General features: G+C 36.5%; 1 protein-coding gene across 5 annotated transcripts in view; it reads right to left on the reverse strand.

The window, feature by feature from the left end:
* mast4 (microtubule associated serine/threonine kinase family member 4) overlaps positions 1-22,558 on the reverse strand; it is a 101,480-nt gene that overhangs the window by 12,682 nt on the left and 66,240 nt on the right. For 4 of the 5 annotated variants that reach the window (XM_052591725.1, XM_052591726.1, XM_052591729.1 and 1 more), the window contains 15 exons: positions 18,927-19,015; positions 17,779-17,848; positions 16,190-16,268; positions 11,408-11,562; positions 11,144-11,219; positions 10,820-11,029; positions 10,537-10,638; positions 10,219-10,351; positions 7,916-7,983; positions 7,571-7,662; positions 7,124-7,332; positions 6,590-6,728; positions 6,109-6,241; positions 4,937-5,102; positions 1,205-1,306 (listed from right to left, as the gene is read on the reverse strand). In XM_052591725.1, coding sequence (XP_052447685.1) covers positions 1,205-1,306; positions 4,937-5,102; positions 6,109-6,241; positions 6,590-6,728; positions 7,124-7,332; positions 7,571-7,662; positions 7,916-7,983; positions 10,219-10,351; positions 10,537-10,638; positions 10,820-11,029; positions 11,144-11,219; positions 11,408-11,562; positions 16,190-16,268; positions 17,779-17,848; positions 18,927-19,015 — 1,823 coding nt within the window. The remainder of the gene's footprint in view (positions 1-1,204; positions 1,307-4,936; positions 5,103-6,108; positions 6,242-6,589; positions 6,729-7,123; positions 7,333-7,570; positions 7,663-7,915; positions 7,984-10,218; positions 10,352-10,536; positions 10,639-10,819; positions 11,030-11,143; positions 11,220-11,407; positions 11,563-16,189; positions 16,269-17,778; positions 17,849-18,926; positions 19,016-22,558) is intronic. The other variant, XM_052591727.1, reaches the window with a different exon arrangement.

The raw sequence follows: 22,558 nt of genomic DNA on the forward strand, positions 1-22,558 counted from the left end.
TAGATATTTAATAATAGATTTCTCTAGGGCTGGGTAAGTTAACACATTAATTTATCCCGCGTTAATGCAGTTTTTTATTATGAAAGTCTGTTGCTCACTGGCTCTGAATATACATACAGACAAATTATTGGTCACAGGAGGGAATGCTCCTGACCAAATAATTTAGGCTAAGCATCAACATTCACAAACCACTGTCACTTTTTAACAGAAAATAAGGCAACGAGCTCGTAATCATGACTTTCATAAGTTGGAAATAAGAGGTTTCCGATAGCACGTGAAGACAGCAGAGAAGCGCTCTCCCTCAACACAGTGGAGTGCATCATTTTGTTAACTTTGTGGTTTATTATATTATTATTCACAATATATTACTTATATATTAATATTAATATATTACAGACCTATCGCTTTTGCCGTTTAGAAATATTCACGCAATCATGCAGCACGTATCAGAAGATCTGCGATCTGTCACAGTCAGTGCTCAATCTCACTGAACTGAACCGCACTCTTGCCCACCTCTTCCAACCGAGCTAGGGACTGCTAAACGGAACGATCACACTAGCGAACGAACCAGGCTTTGGGGGTTAAGATTGCCTAGTGTGAGCACACCCTAATTATTCTCCCACATCCCGCACACACGAGTCTCTACCCCCACATCACGTGGTGTCCTTCGCCGCACTCTGCTGCAATGGGTCTCGTGATCATGCAGGTCTCTAATAGGAAGGTGTCTATTATAATGTTATGATCAAGGCTGTGAACTCTAGAGCATAACTTGTTATTCTATAACAATCTATAAAATATTTTCTATTAAAACGTTAATGCCCCAGCAGTGAAAAATAGCTTGTTTTATATTTAATTAAATTTAATTACATTAATGATACAAGTTGATATGTAGGCTACAATAAATATTTTAACTGCTACTATGTAAAATGTACACTGCTGTAAAATACACCTTATTTGTTTAAAGTGTTTGCAAACCAAATGTTACCACACTTTTGTTCATATAGCAATAGGCCTATTTTTAAATGAAAAAAGTTCACAATACACTACTTTTGAATGCATTATTAGTTTTGTGTATAATGCGATTAATCGAAGACAATAATGCGATTAATCAAGTTTTTTTTTTTTTTTATAATTGTTGCCCAGCACAATTTTTACTCATTTTTGGTGCTTGGCAAGTATTATCTCAAACATTTTTAACCCTTACCAGTGCCGAGGCGCTCCAGAGGGTTCTGTCTGAGCAGTAGTGTGATCAGCTCCTGAGCATCAGCTGGTGGCGCATCCTCTCCCTCCGGCCAGTTTATTTCATCTAAGACAAGGAGCAGCAAACAGTTTCATCTTCATTAGCTAAATGGAACAAAACCAGTGTCTTTTACAAAATTCATTATTTTCATTCAACATGAAAGCTGCTCACTGGTTTTGTTGGCCCTTTATTGTAACATGCACAGCACCAGACTAATGAACACAGAAAGTCTTTACATATGAATCAATCGTGATTACTAAAACACATCAAAATGCCCATTACACATAAATAGGCATCTTAATATTCCACTTTCACATGCATCAATTCTAGCAACGTGCATGGATTTTCAGTATCCAGAGGTTATTTGGTATTTTTCGCTAAACAAAGAACAGGGCCCTTGACACAATCAAAACACAAATGATTGCAGAGGAACGACAAAACTGAGCTGAGATCAGAAAGAAAAAGAAGGGGACTTTGCCATAAAGGCCAGGGGGGTGAAATAAATGAAGAGCTGTGCTTTGTTTGTTTTGCGACTTGTCTCTACAGCAACATAAGCATCACATTTGAATCACATTAAGAAGCATGAATATGCATCCATGCCCAAGGAAATCAGCAGCTAGCTAGGCTCATTAATTAAGACTCACACCTATGCTAACTCGATAACAGAAAACGAACACTAAATGTACTAATGGTAGCAGAAACATTTGGAAGTTGTAGAAACACATGGGACTGTTTCAAGGTTTTCTGGCTTAAAGGATAATAAAAGAATCAACTCAAATATTTAGGCAATTTACATTGTTAGGTCTAATTTAAAGCAAATATACAGAACAAATATGTATCTCAAAAAATTGGAATGTCATGAAAAAGTTCACTTATTTTCAGCAATTCAACTCAAATTGTGAAAATTGCGTATAAAATAAATTCAATGCACACAGACTGCAGTAGTTCAAGTCTTTGGTTCTTTTATTGTGATGATTTTGGCTCACATTTATCTAAAAAAATTTGAATATGGTGACATTCCAATCAGCTAATCAAATCAAAACACCTGCAAAGATGTCCTGAGCCTTCAAAATGGTCTCTCAGTTTGGTTCACTAGGCTACACAATCATGGGGAAGACTGCTGATCTGACAGTTGTCTAGAAGACAATTGACACCCTTCGCAAGGAGGGTAAGCAACAAACATTCATTGTTAAAGAAGCTGGCTGTTCACAGAGTGCTGTATCCAAGCATGTTAACAGAAAGTTGAGTGGAAGGACAAAGTGTGGAAGAAAAAGATACACAACCAGCTGAGAGAACCGCAGCCTTATGAGGATTGTCAATCAAACTGGATTCAAGAATTTGAGGAAACTTCACAAGGAATGGACTGAGGCTGGGGTCAAGGCATACAGACGTGTCAAAGAATTTGGCTACAGTTGTCATATTCCTCTTGTTAAGCCAATCCTGCACCACAGACAATGTCAGAGGCATCTTAACTGGGCTAAGGTGAAGAAGAACTGGACTGTTGCCCAGTGGTCCAAAGTCCTCTTTTCAGATGAGAGGAAGTTTTGTATTTCATTTGGAAACCAAGGTCCTAGAGTCTGGAGGAAGGGTGGAGAAGCTCATAGCCCAGGTTCCTTGAAGTCCAGTGTTAAGTTTCCACAGTCTGTGATTATTTGTGATGATCCTTAGCCCAGGTAAGAAGCCTCTGACGTTGTCTGGTTTACTAGAGTTAATGATGTTCATATGGTCATAGTTTACGCTTATAGTGTACATACACTTTTACATAATCCATCTGTATAGTATGTTCAAAGTACACCTATCTGTATATCATGCTGATAGTATTTAAAATCTGTAAATTATGTCCATAATACTGCCTTATCTATATATTTATTGTACATTTGTAACATACAGTATTGTAGACCTGTATATTCTTTACTTACTGCTTATTAAACCTCTGGTTATATGCTAACTGCATTTCGTTGCCTTGTACCTTATGTGCAATGAAAATAAAGTTTAATCTAATCTAATCTAATTTGGGGTGCAATGTCATCTGCTGGTGTTGGTCCATTGTGTTTTTTGAAAACCAAAGTCAAGAAATTTTGGAGCACTTCATGCTTCTTTCTGCTGACCAGCTTTTTGAAGATGCTGATTTCATTTTCCAGCAGGATTTGGCACCTGCCCACACTGCCAAAAGCACCAAAAGTTGGTTAAATGACCATGGTGTTGGTTTGCTTGACTGGCCAGCAAACTCGCCAGACCTTAATCCCATAGATAATTTACGGGGTATTGTCAAGAGGAAAATGAGAAACAAGAGACCAAAAAATGCAGATTATCTGAAGGCCACTGTCAAAGAAACCTGGGCTTCATACCACCTCAGCAGAGCCACAAACTGATCACCTCCATGCCACGCTGAATTGAGGCAGTAATTAAAGCGAAAGGAGCCCCTACCAAGTATTGAGTACATGTACAGTAAATGAACATACTTTCCAGAAGGCCAACAATTCACTAAAAAGGCTTTTTTTATTGGTCTTATCAAGTATTCTAATTTGTTGAGATATTGAATTATTGGGTTTTTTGTTAAATGTGAGTCAAAATCATCACAATTAAAAGAACCAAAGACTTAAACTACTTGAGTCTGTTCATTTAATTTATTTAATACACAAGTTTCACAATTTGAGTTGAATTAATGAAATAAATGAACTTTTCCACAACATTCTAATTTATTGAGATGCACCTGTATAGGATTAACAATACAATACATAAACCTATGTTTCTGTACTGGCACCAAAAAAGTGCATTATATATTGTACTTTTAAAGTCCCAATGATAGTGACTAGTAATTAAAATAAAAATAAAATATAAACTTCTATACTTATATAAATATATACTTTCTATATCTAAATACACTGAACTATAATTGAGCAGGTTTGTTTTTTGGATGAGGACTGAACTGGAGGGTAAACACATTTTGGCACAGTCAAGGGGACAAATGATATACTGTACCAGAGCATTTGAAATGTTTAGAGGGGTTGCATATTCGTCACTTTACTTGGCTTAACTTCTTGCAACAGTGTGAAAATGAGTGGATGTGTTCTGTCATTACAGTCTAAAGGCCAGTCTCATTACATATGCATATGCATGATGGCTATGAAAACGATACTACATGTTAAAAATAAATCGCATTCATACTTGTCAGCTTAGCTAGAAAATAGAATAAAATTATTAATAAAATAATAATATAATACTAATATCAAGTTTATACATTTCTGTTTCAAGTTAATAAAGCTAACATGGAATGGAATACTTAATTTTAAAATGTAAAATGTGCTTGCCAGTGTTAATGGCAAATCTGACTGCTTGATTTAAGGTATAGACATTATTTATATCTGTGACAGGCAAGCTATGTGGCAATGATAAATAATTAACTTTAGTCTTTTTCTTTCTTTTTTTAATTTAACATTTTGTTAGACAACTCATATTGATTATTCTCATATAAAAACAAAATGAATCCAGAGAGATCCAGGTTTGCAGCAGAACAGGTGGAGGATAAATCAGGAGACCCGCATGCCTGAAGGGTCTTTTGCTGATCCTATGTGATACTGATATGTATTAATGAGAAGCAGGGTTGAGATTACGCCACACTGTCAGAATCTGCTAAAGCTCTTGCTGAATGAAGCATGCCTGTATTGCATAACAGGAATTCAGAATATGACTGACCACTGATGACCTGGCCGAACAGTTCTTCTGGAGTGTCTCCAAAGAATGGTACACAGCCCACCAGGAACTCATAGAGGATGATGCCCATTGCCCACCAGTCCACTGGCTTCCCATAACCTTGCCTTAGGATTACTTCTGGTGCAATGTACTCAGGTGTTCCACACACCTGTAAAGAAAAATGTATGCACAATTACAACCCTTAAAGAAGTCTTTGATTATGAGTTCACTTTTTTAAGTTTATTTAGAATGTGAAGTTACTGTTTGAGCATAAACAACACCTGCAAAATTAAGATTCTTAAAGTTCAATGCAAAGGAAGATATTTGAATTCACAGAATTCACTTTTTAAGGCCTACAACACACGGCTGGTAGGGACTACAGTCAGCTGCTTCTTCATGGGGTTGGCGATATCACAAATCCTAAAATTTACATAAACCTTGCCTCCAGAAACACGTGACAAAGGGGGTGAGGCCATGTTGGGCTGCTTTAGAGGAGAGGCAGTGTTGTTGTAGTAGAGCGTTACCGTTATAAACAATTACTCTACAAAAATGCAAGACCACAATCATTTACTCTGCTGTACTAAAGCTTTACGAAGGATAAAACCGTATATCAAAAGCTAACATAAACATCAGTAGCATTTACAAATAACAGTGTACCTAAAAAGTATGAGACAACTAACATCCCAATCTGAAACGTCCTGTAAGAGCCGTGCTTGCACAGGTTCTGCTCGATCCTCTTCACTAATATTCTCTGGGCCTGATTTGGGCTCAAATTGATAAGGCAATGATGCTTTTGCTTACGATACACCAGAGCACATGCAACTACTCGTAATGGTAAGGGGCATGATGTTTCCGGACAATGTGCACTAGATGGTTAGTGACACACTGGGCCAGCCAACCAATCTGAGCTCATTGCATATTTCTGAGGGAGGGGCTTCATAGAACCAGGAAGTCAACAGACAGTTTTTAGGAGAACGGAAACAGCGGTGTAGAATAAAGGCAAAATATGTGAATAATAATGAATTTTTTATCCAGCAAACCAGGATAAACCAGGCTAGCATGGAAATTCATGCTCCTCTAAAGACTAGCTCTTCAGAGCAGATATCAGACATAGAGGCTATGACAATGACCAAATAACAAATTGTCAGGACTTTCATAGAGAACTGGATCTTTACCTGTTTATCAGAGAACTCTCTAGCATCCTTCTCAATGTGACCCTCATAGAGGTTAGTGGTCATGTTCATCAGCCCCACTTTCGATAGGCCAAAATCTGTCAGCTTGATGTGTCCCATTGAAGTGACTAACAGACTGTTATAATGTAACAACACAGAGCAAGAAAAATAAAACAATTAGTTATATTAGAATTATCAGAGGAAAACCCTGCTTGAACAAAAACAGAGCTGGTAGCATTTTTTTTTTTTTCAGTTCTGGCAGATCCTCTGCATACGCTAACTAGCTTAACAAAGATTGCTTTCCAAACTGAAACTGGGTCCACCAGGTGGTAGGCCAGCTTGGATCAGCTAACAATACAAATCATCCGCCAGAAAACATGTTAGATCAGCTTCCATCAGCTCGCATTTTTTGACTGCTCACGCCCATTTCACTTTCATTAAGCATACTATGCAATAGTTCTCTAATCTATCACACAAAGCTTACTTGTCTGGTTTGAGATCTCGATGGACGATTCCATAGTTGTGGAGATATTCCAGGGCTAACACAGTCTCGGCAAAGTACATTCTAGCCATGTCCACAGGGAGAGGACCCATGTTCTTCAGCAACGTGGCACAATCCCCTCCTGTCAGGATAGGAAACATACAAATCAATGCTGCATACAAAATGAATATATATTATAAATAGGGTTTATTTAGCATTTTGCATATTTTTATTTAGCTCAAGTCTCATTTATTTTTTGGTATTTTTTTTCCTGAAATTTGATTTAGAAAAAAACAATGTGAATTATTTCATTTAATTTATTGACTGACCAACACATGGTTTACAGCGTACTTAAATATTTGAACAAATGAGCTGACTGTACTAAGACATAATTGGTGTTTACAAAATGTTAAATCTAGTATCATTACTATTACCAATAGCATTCTGGTCACCATGTTACTACCCATAAAACGTAACCATGCATGTATTTCAAGCACTAACAGAATAATGAAGCAATGTAAATGTGTTACAGCATACCTTCAACATACTCCATAACCATGCAAAGATGTCTACGAGTCTCAAAGGAGCAGTACATGCTGACCACAAAAGGGTTCTCAGCGAAAGTCAGGATATCTCTCTCCACAAAGGCCTGCTGGATCTGGTTCCTCAGCATCAGGTTCTGCTTGTTAATCTTCTTCATGGCAAAACGCTGTTTTGTCTCTTTGTGTCTCACCAAATAAACCGCACTTTAAATAAAAAAAATTAAATATTGGTTTGAATGAACAGTGTATGATAATTTAACACAGAGTGACAATGATTTAGAGAAAACCAATTTAAAGGACTAAACTTGGAATGGATTACAATGACTTTGCTTACTGTGCTGTATGTTCTACAAACTATGTGCTGCATACATTGCTAAACATTTTACCCAATGATTTGCTTAAGTATTGTCACATGACCTCATTGTATGTTTTAGTCACTTACCCATAAGCCCCATTACTGATCACTTTGATCATCTCAAAGTCAAGCTCACAGGGTTTACGCCGGGACCGCAGTGCTGCGCTCAAACTGTGGGACTGGATATAGAATTTCAATAATTCAAGTATTTAGCAAATAAATCAATGTTCCCATACTGTAGTAATTTTCATACATGTCATCCTTAAATTTAATTTTATTCTAGAAAACACACTTTCCTGTTTAAAAACTTCTCTGTGGCATGCCTTAATAATCACAGTTGTTTATCGGCTTTATATTCCATACATTTTTTAATAACAACTGTGCTCTACAGCAGTGTACTATTTTGCGGTCTTGGTGAATTGGTTTACTTACACTGACAGACTCATCCGTCTCAGGAGTTTCTGCAATCCCGCTGTCGTAGCTAGTTAACTGGGCAATTTCTGCAAGACAATGACAATTCATTTGTTTTTTGTTTTTTATATTACGAACAGCATAAAAATACATACTATAACTAAGCTATATTTGAACTACTGTAAATGTTCAGGATTGTTTTTGGATGAGGACTGAATTGCGAGAAGAAAAAAAAACTATAACTAACAATAACTATGCCTCTCATTTTTATTCTCGCTAAACAATATAACTTATGTTTGGCCATTGTTTTTAACTTAAAGAAAACAAGCAAACAAACAAACAAAGAATTAAGTCACTTTTTCCAAAAGAGTAACTTGGTAGAGCTGACTGCTGTGGATTCTTAAACTTGTTAAATGGTGTGGAAATCAACATTAAAATCTACACACACCATGAAACATTTACTCGGAAAAACTGCCACTCCACACAAATCCCGGTGAGGCAGTTCTCAAGAGGCTTCAAAAGTAACTGATGAACAGCAGGAGGTAATGAACCAGAGGGTCATTCGGCTGCCTACGAAAGACAACTAAGCCCATCAGAAAGCCCTCACAACAGCTGCCCATGTCCATTTCCAGTCATCACACCAAATGATGTGAATGCTCTCTGAGGATTAGAAACCCTTGGAGGGCTTTGTAACCAACACTGCTTTGGCAGAGAAGGCAACACAGAGGCATCAAGGTCTATGAGCATATTCTGTTCTCATTACTGATAATGATAGTCTTTAGTACAAATTCAGAGCTTTATTACAGTGTGAGTGTCTGTACAAGGCTTTCAGCTAACATTACAAGAAATAAAATGCAATAAAAAGGATAGAAAGCATTATCTGCACCTAGACTCCTGACCTTGAACATATACAATGCATTGATACACCAATAAAAAGACTGCAATAAATGTAAAGCTTTTTGGTGTGACCAACTCAATTTAGACATAGTTTGTGCTGCAGTTAAAAATATGTGAGCATTTTAGTAATTTCAATAATTTCACAGACAGTGCATAAAATGTATTCATTCTGCGCAATTTTTTCATGTTGTATTATACAAAACTGAACCACAAAAGTCTATTTTTTTCAATCCAACTGAGAATTCAATGGCTCTGACAAAGGCTCCAATCATGATGTTCATGACTGACTGACAACACGTGAGCCATTTGAGAGAATGGGTTCACATATTGGCTAATATAAACATGATTTAAAATTGAGATATACAGTAACTTAAATCTTACATAATAAAATCTGGGGAATAAGCATGTCAATTATGTATTTGCCTATATTAATTTTCCGTAAATCTGTGCCAGTTATTAAAGCATCATGTTGAAAATCATTGGGATCATCGTTGGGACTTGGGAAAAAAACAAAAACACTTAAAGGTCGTTTTGAAAGTCCACTGAAAACATATCTTCTTACATTCTTGCCATACACAATGTGCAGTATGTTAAAGATGTATATTATTTGGCAACATACTTGACACTCAGCATACCCAGTTAAAAAAAGTCACCACTCGCCACTGATCCAGATTGTTTCAAAGAAGGATCACATTAGTAAGCAGGAAAATAAAATTAATTAGCTATAAAACTAATTCAATTTCAGCTGTAAAATAGATAACAGTGTCATTATACAGCTCTATACAGTTCAAAGTCTGTCCATCCGATGCCACAAAAACAATAATATTACTTTACCTATTACAATCTTTAACAAAATAAACAAACCAGAGACAACAGTAGCAAGATACCAAGTGACTGTGGGGAGAAAAAAAACAACAACAACTTGTTTTTAAATAAATACATACTAATTATTTATGCCAAAAAATATATATAACTGTGATACATTTTGACCAATTTGTTGATTTTGTTCAACTCTGTCATTTTATGTATATATATACTAGATCAGTAACAAAAAGCCTAAATAAATATTTTCTGTTATAATGCTGTAAAACAATAAAACAAGCTCCCAGCAGAAAGACTAGCTTTATAGGCACTGAACTCATCATTGTGTTGTATAAAAATTTTACAGAACCCGGGGCCATTCAGCAACTAGTTATTCCTTGGATGCACTCAGCCTGTGAGCCTGTGAATAAAACTTTATTTCCTAACGGACTGATAAAAACCTGTGAGCCCAGACTCCCAGAAGCTGCATGATTGTCAGCCAAGCAAACTGAAACTGAATTTTAACTTGCTTTTGGCATTGGTGCAAAATCTCTCAAACACCTTATGAACAGCCCATGGGTGAACCCTCCGAGACTACTGAAAACCATGTACTGAGGTCCTCTTACCCTCAAGTGGGTCCCTTGTCAGACCAAGTTGGCTGATAATGTAGCGTGGGATGTCGGTCTTGATGCCTTGGCCCTCTTTGGCATGACCCTCTGCAGCCTCCAGGAGATGATAAAACTCTTCAGGGTCAAACTCCTACAATGCAGATAGTATTTATCTTTAACAGAAAACTCTGACTACACTTTGACTTTGATTTGCATAACTTAAAGCATTTAGAAATACCAATTAAATTTTAACAGATATCTTACAACAGATAGATGCAACAGGATTCTGTCTGACTGACCCAGACCACTGCTGAAGAACTATTATAGTCAACTTACCAGACATTCAAGGAGTCGAGCAGGCCTGGCGATGACAATGAGAATCTTCTTCACCAGCTCCTTGATGAAGGTCACCTCTGCACTCTCCGATCGCTCAGTTGACTGAATTACAATGACAGAACACATCACAAGTGGCCATCTATATGCATGCATCAATGAAAGCAATGATCAGAAACAACTTGAAATGGAGGAATACACAGGGGTAGAAGTATTTTAAAAATACAGAAAGTTAGTTTTAGCTCAAAAGAATGAAGAAAGCAAAGTCTCTGGAGGCATCATTCACCTCCTGAAAGAGCCTTTCCAGTTTATCCGTGAGCTCACAGAAGTATCGTGAGGTAATGAGGCCGAGACGGGACTTTTCCAAGCAGTCTCTGGCCAGCTCAATGATCTGATGATGTGCGAAGCTGAGGACACCGTCAGCCAGAGGCAAGACATTCTCAGGGGAGTTGCTTCGAATGATCTCCTTGATGCGCTCCTCCATTTGAGCTGTGGCCTGAAGGGTGGAGAGAACAAACCAACAATGAATTCCCCTTTAAAGATACGATCATTCGATACTGAAAAAAGACTGGTGAAAGCAGGATAGGTAGGGTAAGTAGGATACACTTACCTTGGGAAATCTTTCCTTGTACACATGATTCATCATGATAATCTCATGGTCACAGCAGGATTGGGATCTTCCAGGACTGTCAATGCAACAATGCAAAAAAATATAATTATATAGTTATAATGCCATATGTGGCATACTACTTTTAAGGTACTATGATTTAGTATGCAGTAATTCTTGCATATTATTTCGTTTGTAAACTGGGATGCAGAAAAAGACAGATCTGAGATAAATTTAAAAAGACAACAACAATTAAGCTTCCTCTACCTTAGACTGCGGGAACGTGGCCGCATAGGCGTAGCTCTCCTGAGGTCATCTCCAGCAATGCTCTCTGTGTAGAAATGCTTGGACAGGAAGTGGAGCTCATCTGGTGTGGGCTGGAAAGGCAGCTGATGGAGCTTCTCCTGTGATGAACAGGATGACTGGAAATGAAACGAAAATACATTGAAAAAGAAAAGAAAAGAGAAAATGAAATGAAATGAAAACAAAACCAGAAAGGAAAGATGCCCACTGATGTGTTACATAACACATCATTAGGTGATAATGCAGGAGATGGATGAAACTAAACACAGCAATGGGTTTTTACTGTTTTCCTGTTTCTACATATGGAGTGGAGACCTCAGTCAATACACAAGTATATGAGTGAGGTATCAAAAAGAAGTTAACCCAACCTCATTTAATTCCACAATGACAGAATAATTTTTTTTTGGGGTCATGTAGGTACATCTTGTTAAATTAAAATGTCATTGAAAAGTTAATTTATTTTAGTAATTCAACTCAAATTGTGAAACTCCAAAAAAGTCACCCACTCTAATATTTCATTGGACCGCCTTTAGCTTTGATTACGGCATGCATTCATTGTGGCATCATTTTGATAAGCTTTTGCAATGTCACAACATTTAATCCTGTCCAGAGTTACATTAATTTTTTGCCAAGATCTTGTATTGATGATGGGAGACTTGGTCCGCTGCGCAAAGTCTTCTCCAGCACATCCTAAATATTCTTAATGTGGTTAAGGTCTGACTCTGGGGTGCCCAATCCATGTATGAAAATTATGTTGCATGCTACCTGAACCACTCTTTCACAGTCTGAGCTGATGAATCAGTCTGGCATTGTGATCTTGGAATATGCCCGTGCAATCAGGGAAGAAAAAAATCAATTGATGGAATAACCTTGTCATTCAGTATATTCAGGTAGTCAGGTGACCTCATTCTTTGGGCACATACTGTAACAATCATCCATGCAGTAATTATCCAATGGGAGGATCTTACATATTTGCTTAATTAAATCCTGGTGGTCACTTATTTTTTGGGGCATGGGTAGTGTAAATTCAATGCACACAGACTGAAGTAGTTTAAGTATTTGGTTCTTTTAATTGTGATGATTTTGGCTCAGATTTATCTCAACAAATTAGAATATGGTGACATGCCAATCAGCTAATAAACTCAAAACACCTGCAAAGGTTTCCTGAGCCTTCAAAATGGTCTCTCAGTTTGGTTCACTAGGCTACACAATCTTGGGGAAGATGATCTGACAGTCGTCTAGAAGACAATCATTGACACTGGCTGTTCACAAAGTGCTGTATCCAAGCATGTTAACAAAAAGTTGAGTGGAAGGAAAAGGTGTGGAAGAAAATTATGCACAACCAACCAAGAGAACCGCAGCCTTATGAGGATTGTCAAGCAAAATCGATTTAAGAATTTGAGTCAACTTCACAGGGAATGGACTGAGGCTGGGGTCAAGGCATCAAGAGCCAACACACACAGATGTGTCAAGGAATTTGGCTACAGTTGTCATATTCCTCTTGTTCAGCCAATCCTAAACCACAGATGTCAGAGGCATCTTACCTGGGCTAAGGAGAAGAATAACTGTTGCACAGTGGTCCAAAGTCCTCTTTTCAGATGAGAGCAAGTTTTGTATTTAATTTGGAAACCAAGGTCCTAGAGTCTGGAGGAAGGGTGGAGAAGCTCATAGCCAAATTGCTTATAGTCCAGTGTTAAGTTTCCACAGTCTGTGATGATTTGGGGTGCAATGTCATCTGCTGGTGTTGGTCCATTGAGTTTTTTGAAAACCAAAGTCACTGCACCCGTTTACCAAGACATGTTGGGGCACTTCATGCTTCTTTCTGCTGACCAGCTTTTTGAAGATGCTGATTTCATTTTCCAGCAGGATTTGGCACCTGGCTACACAGCCAAAAGCACCAAAAGTTGGTTAAATGACCATGGTGTTGGTTCGCTTGACTGGCCAGCAAACTCACCAGACCTGAACCCCAGAGAGAATCTATGGGGTATTGTCAAGAGGAAAATGAGAAACAAGAGACCAAAAAATGCAGATGAGCTGAAGGCCACTGTCAAAGAAACCTGGGCTTCATACCACCTCAGAAGAGCCACAAACTGATCACCTCCATGCCACGCTGAATTGAGGCAGTAATTAAAGCAAAAGGAGCCCCTACCAAGTATTGTGTACATGCACAGTAAATGAACATACTTTCCAGAAGACCAACTATATATATATATATATTATATTGACCTTATGAAGTATTATAATTTGTTGATAGTGAATTGGTGGGTTTTTGTTTAATGTGAGCCAAAATAATCAATCACAATTAAAAGAACCAAAGACTTAAACTACTTCAGTCTGTGTGCACTGAATTTATTTAATACACAAGTTTCACAATTTGAGTTGAATTAAATGAACTTTTCCACAACATTCTAATTTATGGAGATTCACCTGTAAGGGAGTCAGGGAATCTAAAATTGAATTAAAAAGCTTTTATTCTTTTGAAACTGTGTGGTGGGGCAATTTGTGTACTGTATAAAAAACACTAACTTTGTTCACCATTTTAAAGACTTTTATATTGTGCCCTAACCAACAATGACCCTATGTGTCCTATATTAATCTGTTTGTCTGCTTTTTAGGATTTTTTGCTTGTAGGTTAGTTAATAAGTAAAATTGTGCCCTGGTATTAAACTCACAGCCTCATTCACATTGAAATCACATAAAACATAACTTCCCATTTGTATACGTTAAAATGTAATTTATTCCTGTAATGGCAAAGTTTAGTTATAATCATCCATTAGTTCAAAAGAAAAGCTTTTATTTGAAATAGCCTTTTTCCCCTCTTTTTTTTTGGTAACAATGTAAAAGTCTTTACTCTCACTTTTCTTAAAGGGGTCATATGATGCAGTTTAAAATTTTCCTTTCTCTTTGGAGTGTAACAAGCTCATGGTTCATAAATAATATCTGTAAACTTGCACGGACTAAAGTCTCCAACCCAAAGAGATATTCTTTATAAAAGTTAAGACTCGTCCACGCCCTCCTAAAATGCCTTTTTTAAACACGCCCCCACATACCTACATCATGATGTAGGGAGATCTGCATAACACCGCCCAAATGTTCACGCAAAGGCGGCATCATTTTTATTCTTGCTGTTGCCACCTCCATGTTGTGAAGATGCTGTGTGTTTTGTTGTGAAAGCAAAACTACTTTGTCCTTCCAAAAGAGTACACGACTAAAGGTCAGTGATTAAGTTGTATTTACAACACTGTTCCGGAACCCAAATATTCAGATGTGTGCAGCACATTTTATGAATGACTGTTTCCTGATCCTGAGAGAGAAGACTACAATGCCGGCTGTTCTGACTCACAGTCTGCAAGTACGTTTACATATTTAAAGAATTTTGAGACATTCAGCCAATCACAATGCACTGGATAGCTGGCCAATCAGAGCACACCTTACTTTTCAGAACAATGAGCTTTGTAAAAATCAACATTCTTCAGAAAGGCGGGGCATAGAGAAGAAACAATTGTGTAGTACATGTGGAAAATATATTTTTTTTTACACTGCATAAACATTTCATCACAACAAATACACAAAATAATGTTCTTTTTAGCAACATCATATGACCCCTTTAAGTATTTATTTCTAATTAATAGCAAATGTTACTGAGGGGACATTTCTGAGTGGCTGGTTTGCCAGCATCATGCTGCTAGCCATTTCCTGTAAAGATGGGCAGCTGCAGCAACTGTGTCACTAAACAACAACAACCAGAGAGTTGGGTGGGTGGGCAGTCTGGCGCAGATTCAGGGACATATTTATCAGCAAACAAATCTGGCGCTGCTCAGAGGCACATGAATCAGACCAGGAGACAGTCATGGCAGCATCTGTTGCTTGTGGCAGACAGTCTCAGCAAAGTATCAATTCAGTTGTGCATGTGAGTGCAAGGACACAGACACAGACACAAACCCAAAGCTTCAAAGCAGAAACAGCAATGGTTTATGGTAATTACCTTTGCCGGTGCTTTGCAGCAAGCTTAAGCCTATTGCATATACACAGAACTCTTCAACAATTTTTTTCATCACTGACTGAAGGATGTTTAAAATATAAAAATAAGGAGAAGCCTAAAACAGACCAGAGGCCCAGCCCATGTCTGAACTATGATGTAAAAATTGGCCCAAAGCCTGGCCCGAGGGGTGTAAAAAAAGTCGGAGCCCATTGGGCTCGGGCTAAAATGCAGGGCTCTACTTCTTGAATCCTGAAATTAAATGCATCTTATTTAATTTAATTTTTAAAATAGGGGCAGGGATTTGTAGACAATAGAGGGTCTTGGAGTAAAAAGGCTGTCATGTGAGTCATGTTTCTCATTTGCTAATAAGGGTTTTACTTCACATGAGATTATTTTTTTCAGTTATATGTTAGGTGTGTTTATAGGCGGTAGACAGAGAGGTAGCACAGTAACAGAGCCTTTGTCATCACAGTCCAAAGCTAATTTCGGTTTTACTCAAAGGAGGCAATCATACTGACAGTGATTTATTTGCCTATTGCCAGCAAAATGACTTTTAAGTTGATTGCTAACAGGCATTTGCTTGATATGCTGCATATTTTGCTCAACTCTGGCACAACGGCAAAAGTGGCATTCAAATCTCTTCAAATCCAAATAAAAACGAATGCCATTTTCTCCTTCAAACTTCATTTTCAAAGTCACTTTGTTGCTTCAAATCTCTGCCAGTGAATGCACACTCTACCATTTGAAACACATGTGGTACTTACAGAGATGGTGGAGCTGGGTGTGTTTGTTCCATAGCCAGAGGAGGGAAGGGATGCCAAAGACCAGCGTCGCCCATCAGTCCTACAAACACAGACATCCCTCAGTCCATTTCCCCTCAAATAATTAAAAGGTACTGTGTAGAATCATCATCAATAAATGGCATATACTAGATTGCATTGCATTGGATCCAAGACATGAGAGGCGAGTGGTACACTAGATAAAAGGAAAATGCTGAGTGAGTCATTTATTTTCAAAGTAGAGCAGATGAAAGACAGTGGCAGTGTAATCCATGAGCTGGGGCTGCTATCTTTTCAAACAGTGCAATTTCCTATGAATCTCCTGGTTGATTGAATGATCGGATGATAATCACAGGAAGACAAATGCCACAAACACTTTGAGGAGTGTTAAATGGACTGAGTAAATACAGAAAATGCCTAAAAATGGTTGTGTAGGCAATTGATGTCAATAACCACAGTGAACAGTTCAATGTACATGGGAAGGTGCGTGATGCACTATGGTAGATTTCTGGGACAAATTTACAAGAATAGAGTGAATCTCATGAAAACATGTCAAGGTCAGATAGCACCCCACCTAAAAAAATAAAAATAAAATAACCTTAACATTTTATTACATTTAGAAAGTATATAGGACATTATATTTATATTACAGTTTTTTTGTGTGATTTATTTACCATAATAAAGGAACAAAATCTCATTTGCCATAATGCTTTTTATAAAATCATTACTATAAAAATTGTATTTACTATTTTACTGAATTTATCATCATTACTAAAAACATTACTAACTAAATTACTTATATAAATTTTGAAAAAGCTAAACATTAGGATATGATTTCCTATTGTAACACGTCACAATTTAAATAATTTATTTGTTGTTTGTTTGTTTATCATCATAAAAATAACACTACAATGGAAAAACATTTTATGATCCAAATGGGAAGGGAAAAAAAGGTATCATGAGATTCGCTCAGTAAGTTTCATTTGAATTACCTGTCTGCTTTTAGTCCATGACTAGAGGATTATAAATAGTAAAAAAAAAAATAATTAAATAAATAATAATAATAGAAGTAAAACACATTTTGAAATAAAAGACACATTTTTCACCCTGTCTGATCAAACATAGTTTGATGTGACAAGTTAAATTTGAACTTCTGAACCTCGGTTTTAAATTTATTCCCATCTAAATCTGTAGAAAGCCTGTCAGCTCCGGAGTTTTTCCAAAAGCAGCAACCAAGAGCTTTCAACAGCCACATGCTCCTCACTTCAAAAAACATTGTTTACTTGAACATAGTACTGACGTCCTGATATTCCTGACAGATTTGGACCACTATTCTAATAATACAGATATTTAACTTTTGAATTACACCTTTTGAGTGCCATAGGTAGTTTACACACTACATTCCTTTTCCACATTTTACATTTCTAAAATTTTCACCACAATGATCCCACCTTTAATGTAAGCATTAGATTTTATTTCTTTCTTTTCTGCTCATAATCCAGGTAGAAACTTGGTAACTAATAAATAAAGAAATCTGCTCCTTAGAAGTGTGCCATGGGTATAGATGTCATTACCTGCGTGTGAAGGAGAAATGAGCTGAAGCACTAGGGGAGAAGTTTCTAGGGCTGTCTTGTGGACTGGTGCCTAAAAGAAAGAAAGAAAAAAAAGGTTTCACACTATTTACAATGCCAACAATAGTCTACAAAACTTATAACAATATTATTAACATTTATATATATGTGGCCATGCCAGCTCTATCATCTTTTCTTAAAGGGATAGAGAATATTTTAAGTAAACAACAAAATTTTGGTTTGGCCCACAAAACTATCACATAGCCTCAAATGTTTTGGATTACAATTAATAACTCAAATGGGCAGTTTTTAATATTACTTTAAAATGCTGTTTGCCTTTTGTCCTTTTGGCAAACAGCATAGGAGTGAGTTAAGCCAGAAAGGTCTGTATGCCATTGTCAACATATGTGCCCTGTTATTAGCCGAACCCAACTGTTTCTAGAGATTGCTTTTGGCATTATGGCCACAACTGAGTGTCTGGGAGATCCCAAATCATGGTCATTAGAGCCAGTGTCCCACTTCCACCTACAGCAATAATTATAGATAATTAACCTAATTGAACAGGGGAAAGAGTTAATCATTAATTAACAGACATGTCTAAGGGCCCACCGGTGCTGATAAAGAGAGGCCCCTGAGCTTTGCTGATGGTGGCTGCTCATTAGTGGCGACATTCACACACAACTGCTAAACAGAGTCTGATAAAATACTGAACTTGTGTTTTAACTTCTATTCAGCAAGGATGCATTAAATTGATCAAAATTGACAATAAAAAAAATTGACATTGCTACAATTTTTTTTTGCACTTTTATTAACCATACAATTCTGCAAAGTAGGACTTACTTTAGATTGCATCTGTGTAATTATATTTAAATTAATATTTGATACAATGCACTTATTGTGTACATACATGTGTTATGTGTACATTTTAAAAATACCATAACCAGGTGTGAAGCAACACATTTTTAAGAAAGTAGCCAATCAGAACACAGATTAATTTAAAGCTATATATCATATTAGAGAGACTTTGCTATGGTTAGGGCTACACCGCAAGAATAAGAATTCAAGTGTCACTTGGACAGACTCTAGACAGAAACCATCAGTTTCAACACGCATGCACTTATGCAAACTGACAAACACACTGAAGCAGTTACCTGTGTGTGATGACAGAGGTGAGTGTGGTCGAGGAAGGGCTGATGACTGTCCACTCCCTATCAGACTCTTTCTGTTGCTCGTTCTGCAGCTAGAAATAGAAAGATTTGTTTTGTTGAAAATGACAACAACATTAAGAGTCATTTTAGCATGACACAAAAAGTAATATTACTGAAGCATCAATACTTGAATTGTCCATCTGTCAGGGTTTACATAAAATATCACTATAGATGTAAAAGTATAATTGTAGATAACTGATTTTACATTAGTTTTATATAAACTTCAGGTAAATAGCAAACATAATTTACTGTAACACTGCTTTGTGAATGTGCCAAGAAAAAAAAAAAAAAATGGTGATAATGATTTTAAATTCACTCTCCTACTTTACATGACCCTAGTGAATTATTTAATATTTAACATCCACACAACATGTCATCATTACAACAGCCTTATACCTGAATAGGAAAATAATTTGCTTAAAAAAAAAATATATATATATATATATATATATATATATATATATATATATATATATATATATATATATATATAGTGTTAAAAAAAAAAAAAAAAAAAAAGTACAACAAGTCTTGGAAAACCAAGAGGACCTCAAGACTGTCAGGTATGTTATTAAATGACTGATAATTTCAAGGCATTCAAAGGGATAATCAAAATGTTGCCCTGAGGCCATTGTTTCATTTCTAATATCAGTCATGTGATTCAGCTGATCAACCAATCCAATCCATTTTAAAACACACTATATGTTCATTTAGTTAGGCAGTACATTTTAGGGATAGTTCACTCAAAAGTGGAAATTCTGTCCTCATTAATCAACGTCAATTACAAATTCATAAGATATTGGTTAATCTTCGATACTCAAACTAATAAATTTTCAATGAAAACAGAGATTTCTCTCCCTCCTTTTTTATTGGAGTATATCATTATCCACGTTCAGGGCCGTAGCTGGGGTTTGCGGGGCCCCAGTTGGCCCTGTTTCAAACTTTTAATTTGTATGTTGTTGTAGACCCTCAGCCATGGGCCCCTATAATCTTCAAAACCTTTCACCCCACTAGCGACTGCCATGCCCACAGTTGTAAAAAAAAAAAAAAAAAAGCATAAAAAAAACAACAACTTTAGAATGCCATCATGGTAGCAATGTATAATCACCAAAAAAACAATGTGTTAATATAAGTAAAGGGATAGTTCACCCTCAATTGCCAACAATGGGGGGACCAGCAACTGAAGATGAAATATCAATTTAAACTATCGTAAAATACATATGCTTCTTGTTTTTCTTTTTAACAGGAGGATGAATTTGAGGGCCACAAAAACCAAATAATGAAGATGCATGATACCACAGCTGAGGAGGACCCAGCCTAATTTCAAGTGTTACAGCAATTGTAGTCACAAATTACATCAAATCAGTTTCTTACTGTTTGAAATTACAAAATGTGAAACCACTTTTACAAAATTTGTTTTCAATGGACATTTTGACACGCATTAAAACATTGGTTTATTTTTGAATGGAAAGTGTTCAAGAAGTTTTATCTAACATGAGTGACTGGGGTCTAATGGTAGAGAGTCGGACTCCCAATCGAAAAGTTGTGAGTTCTACTTGGCATGAATGTCACGTCACTTCTTTCTAAAATTGATTGTACGACTCTCTTGTGCATACATTAATTCATTTTAAATGTAAAAAAAAAAAAATCTTTGTTATTTGGTCAATAAAAAGTAATAGATTTTTTAATTTGAATTGTCTTGACTTTTTTTAGTTGACTTGTAAAACTGCATGTCTTTTTTGGGCTAAGAAAATAGTCAGCATTTATTATTATTATTATTATTATTATTTATGAATAGGATACGTTTAAGCCAAGTTTGTAGAATATCTGCCTTCATATTCTGTGTGTCTTTTCTGCGAAGTCATTTGTTTTACATTTACACCATGCTGACCACTTCATGTGTGGTGCATTTGGAATAGAACTTTCTTTAAACCGATGTTAAGAAATCTAATCTAATTTAAATGTAGAGGTTCCGAAAAATATCATTAAAAAAAAAAAAAAAAAATGTACAAAAAAAAAAAAAGAGAGAGAGAGCGAGATCTCATTTTTTGACATATCGCTCAGTCCAAAGTTTTAATAGTGATGCTTTAGCAGCACAACAATGGAGGACAGGGTGAAATCCTAGAGGGGAATTTAACATGTGACTGTGGCCTCTTCTCTAGCCATTGATCCCAAAGTTGTTGTCTGAATGGCAGCTGGGCAGACATCACAGATGACATTGCAAAGCCCTTGTGATCATCACCTCAGCAAAGAGACTGTGAAGAGCAGATGCCAGTGAATCTATCACATTCATGGAGGTGTAAAAGGAATAGTTCACCCAAAAATTATTATTCTATCACCATCTACTCATTTTGAACAAGCCCAAATAGAGATATTTAACATAATGTCCAGGCTGTTCTTTTGCATGAACGCAACTTTTTGTGTGAACCATGACTTTGTGTGACACAGACTATGCCCGTGATCTTTCATTCATCCTCTTCCTCTTGAAAACACGAATAATTTACTAAGGAAAAGGCCATGAGAAATAAGTGTTGGCCACAGCGTATTATGGGCAGGAAGGTTAAGAAAGTTGATTATACCTCTCTGAGTTACAGAGTCACCACATTATCTGAAAATGTGCAAAATTTAATTAAAACAAAGAGCCATTTTACAGCTTTTAGTGAACAAGAATGAGCTAAGCAGCAATCTTAAGTACTAAAGCAAGACCTTCACTACTGCCAGTAGAGAAGAATATGATGCATAAAACATCTAGAAACCTTCAAACCACTGAATAATGCGACATTTGTGTACATATGCAAAAAAAAAAAAAAAATTACAATTTAAGTAATTTTGCTGAATGCAGATTGAGAGGTGGATAACTCTAAAAGGGGGGAAATAAATTAAGTGTTAAGTAAGAAAAATTGCAATGATTCAAACATTAAATGCTTTAAAAGGAGCCATCTCCTACCATTCTTTGTGTATCATTCTTGTTTTAATATTTTTCCTTGAAGCCCACTTATGTTAGTCAAGGTTTCTTGCACTAAAATACAGATGCAAATTTAATTTTACAAGACCTTTTTCCACCTTCAATTTAACCCTTGGATATACACGTAACTCTGAATATGCAAACATGGGCAGTCATATGGTACTGTAGTGAGATTATGGTTATAATGGTAAAATGTCGTAACAAGCTATTTTTGCAGTAAATGGTGTTTTTAAACTGGTTCCAGAGTTTTGAGATTTGAAAGTTAACAACAGTACAACAAACCTTTACTTTAAAAGAGCAAAGAAAGTCCTGTCATAATCTGACCCCTTTAAATATGTAGCATGATTTCAATTAATATCTGGTTCATAAGCACTCAGTTAAAGAGGATCAGATTTTGCTATGTATACAGCTGCTACACACAGGCAGATTAGAAACGGACAGTGCTCAGCTCCACACTTCTTAATGTAGCCATGATGAAAATGCAATAGTTATGCTAGATCTGAAAGAAACCCACGCAGAAATGACTGAATCAAGTATCAGTCACTGTTTTGCCACTTGACAGCAGACATTTTGCTTTTGTCACTGACTAATCATTCATTGTGAAGCTGTC

The sequence above is a fragment of the Carassius gibelio genome, chromosome A5 (genome assembly GCF_023724105.1).
Source record: "Carassius gibelio isolate Cgi1373 ecotype wild population from Czech Republic chromosome A5, carGib1.2-hapl.c, whole genome shotgun sequence".
NCBI classification, from domain to species: domain Eukaryota; kingdom Metazoa; phylum Chordata; class Actinopteri; order Cypriniformes; family Cyprinidae; genus Carassius; species Carassius gibelio.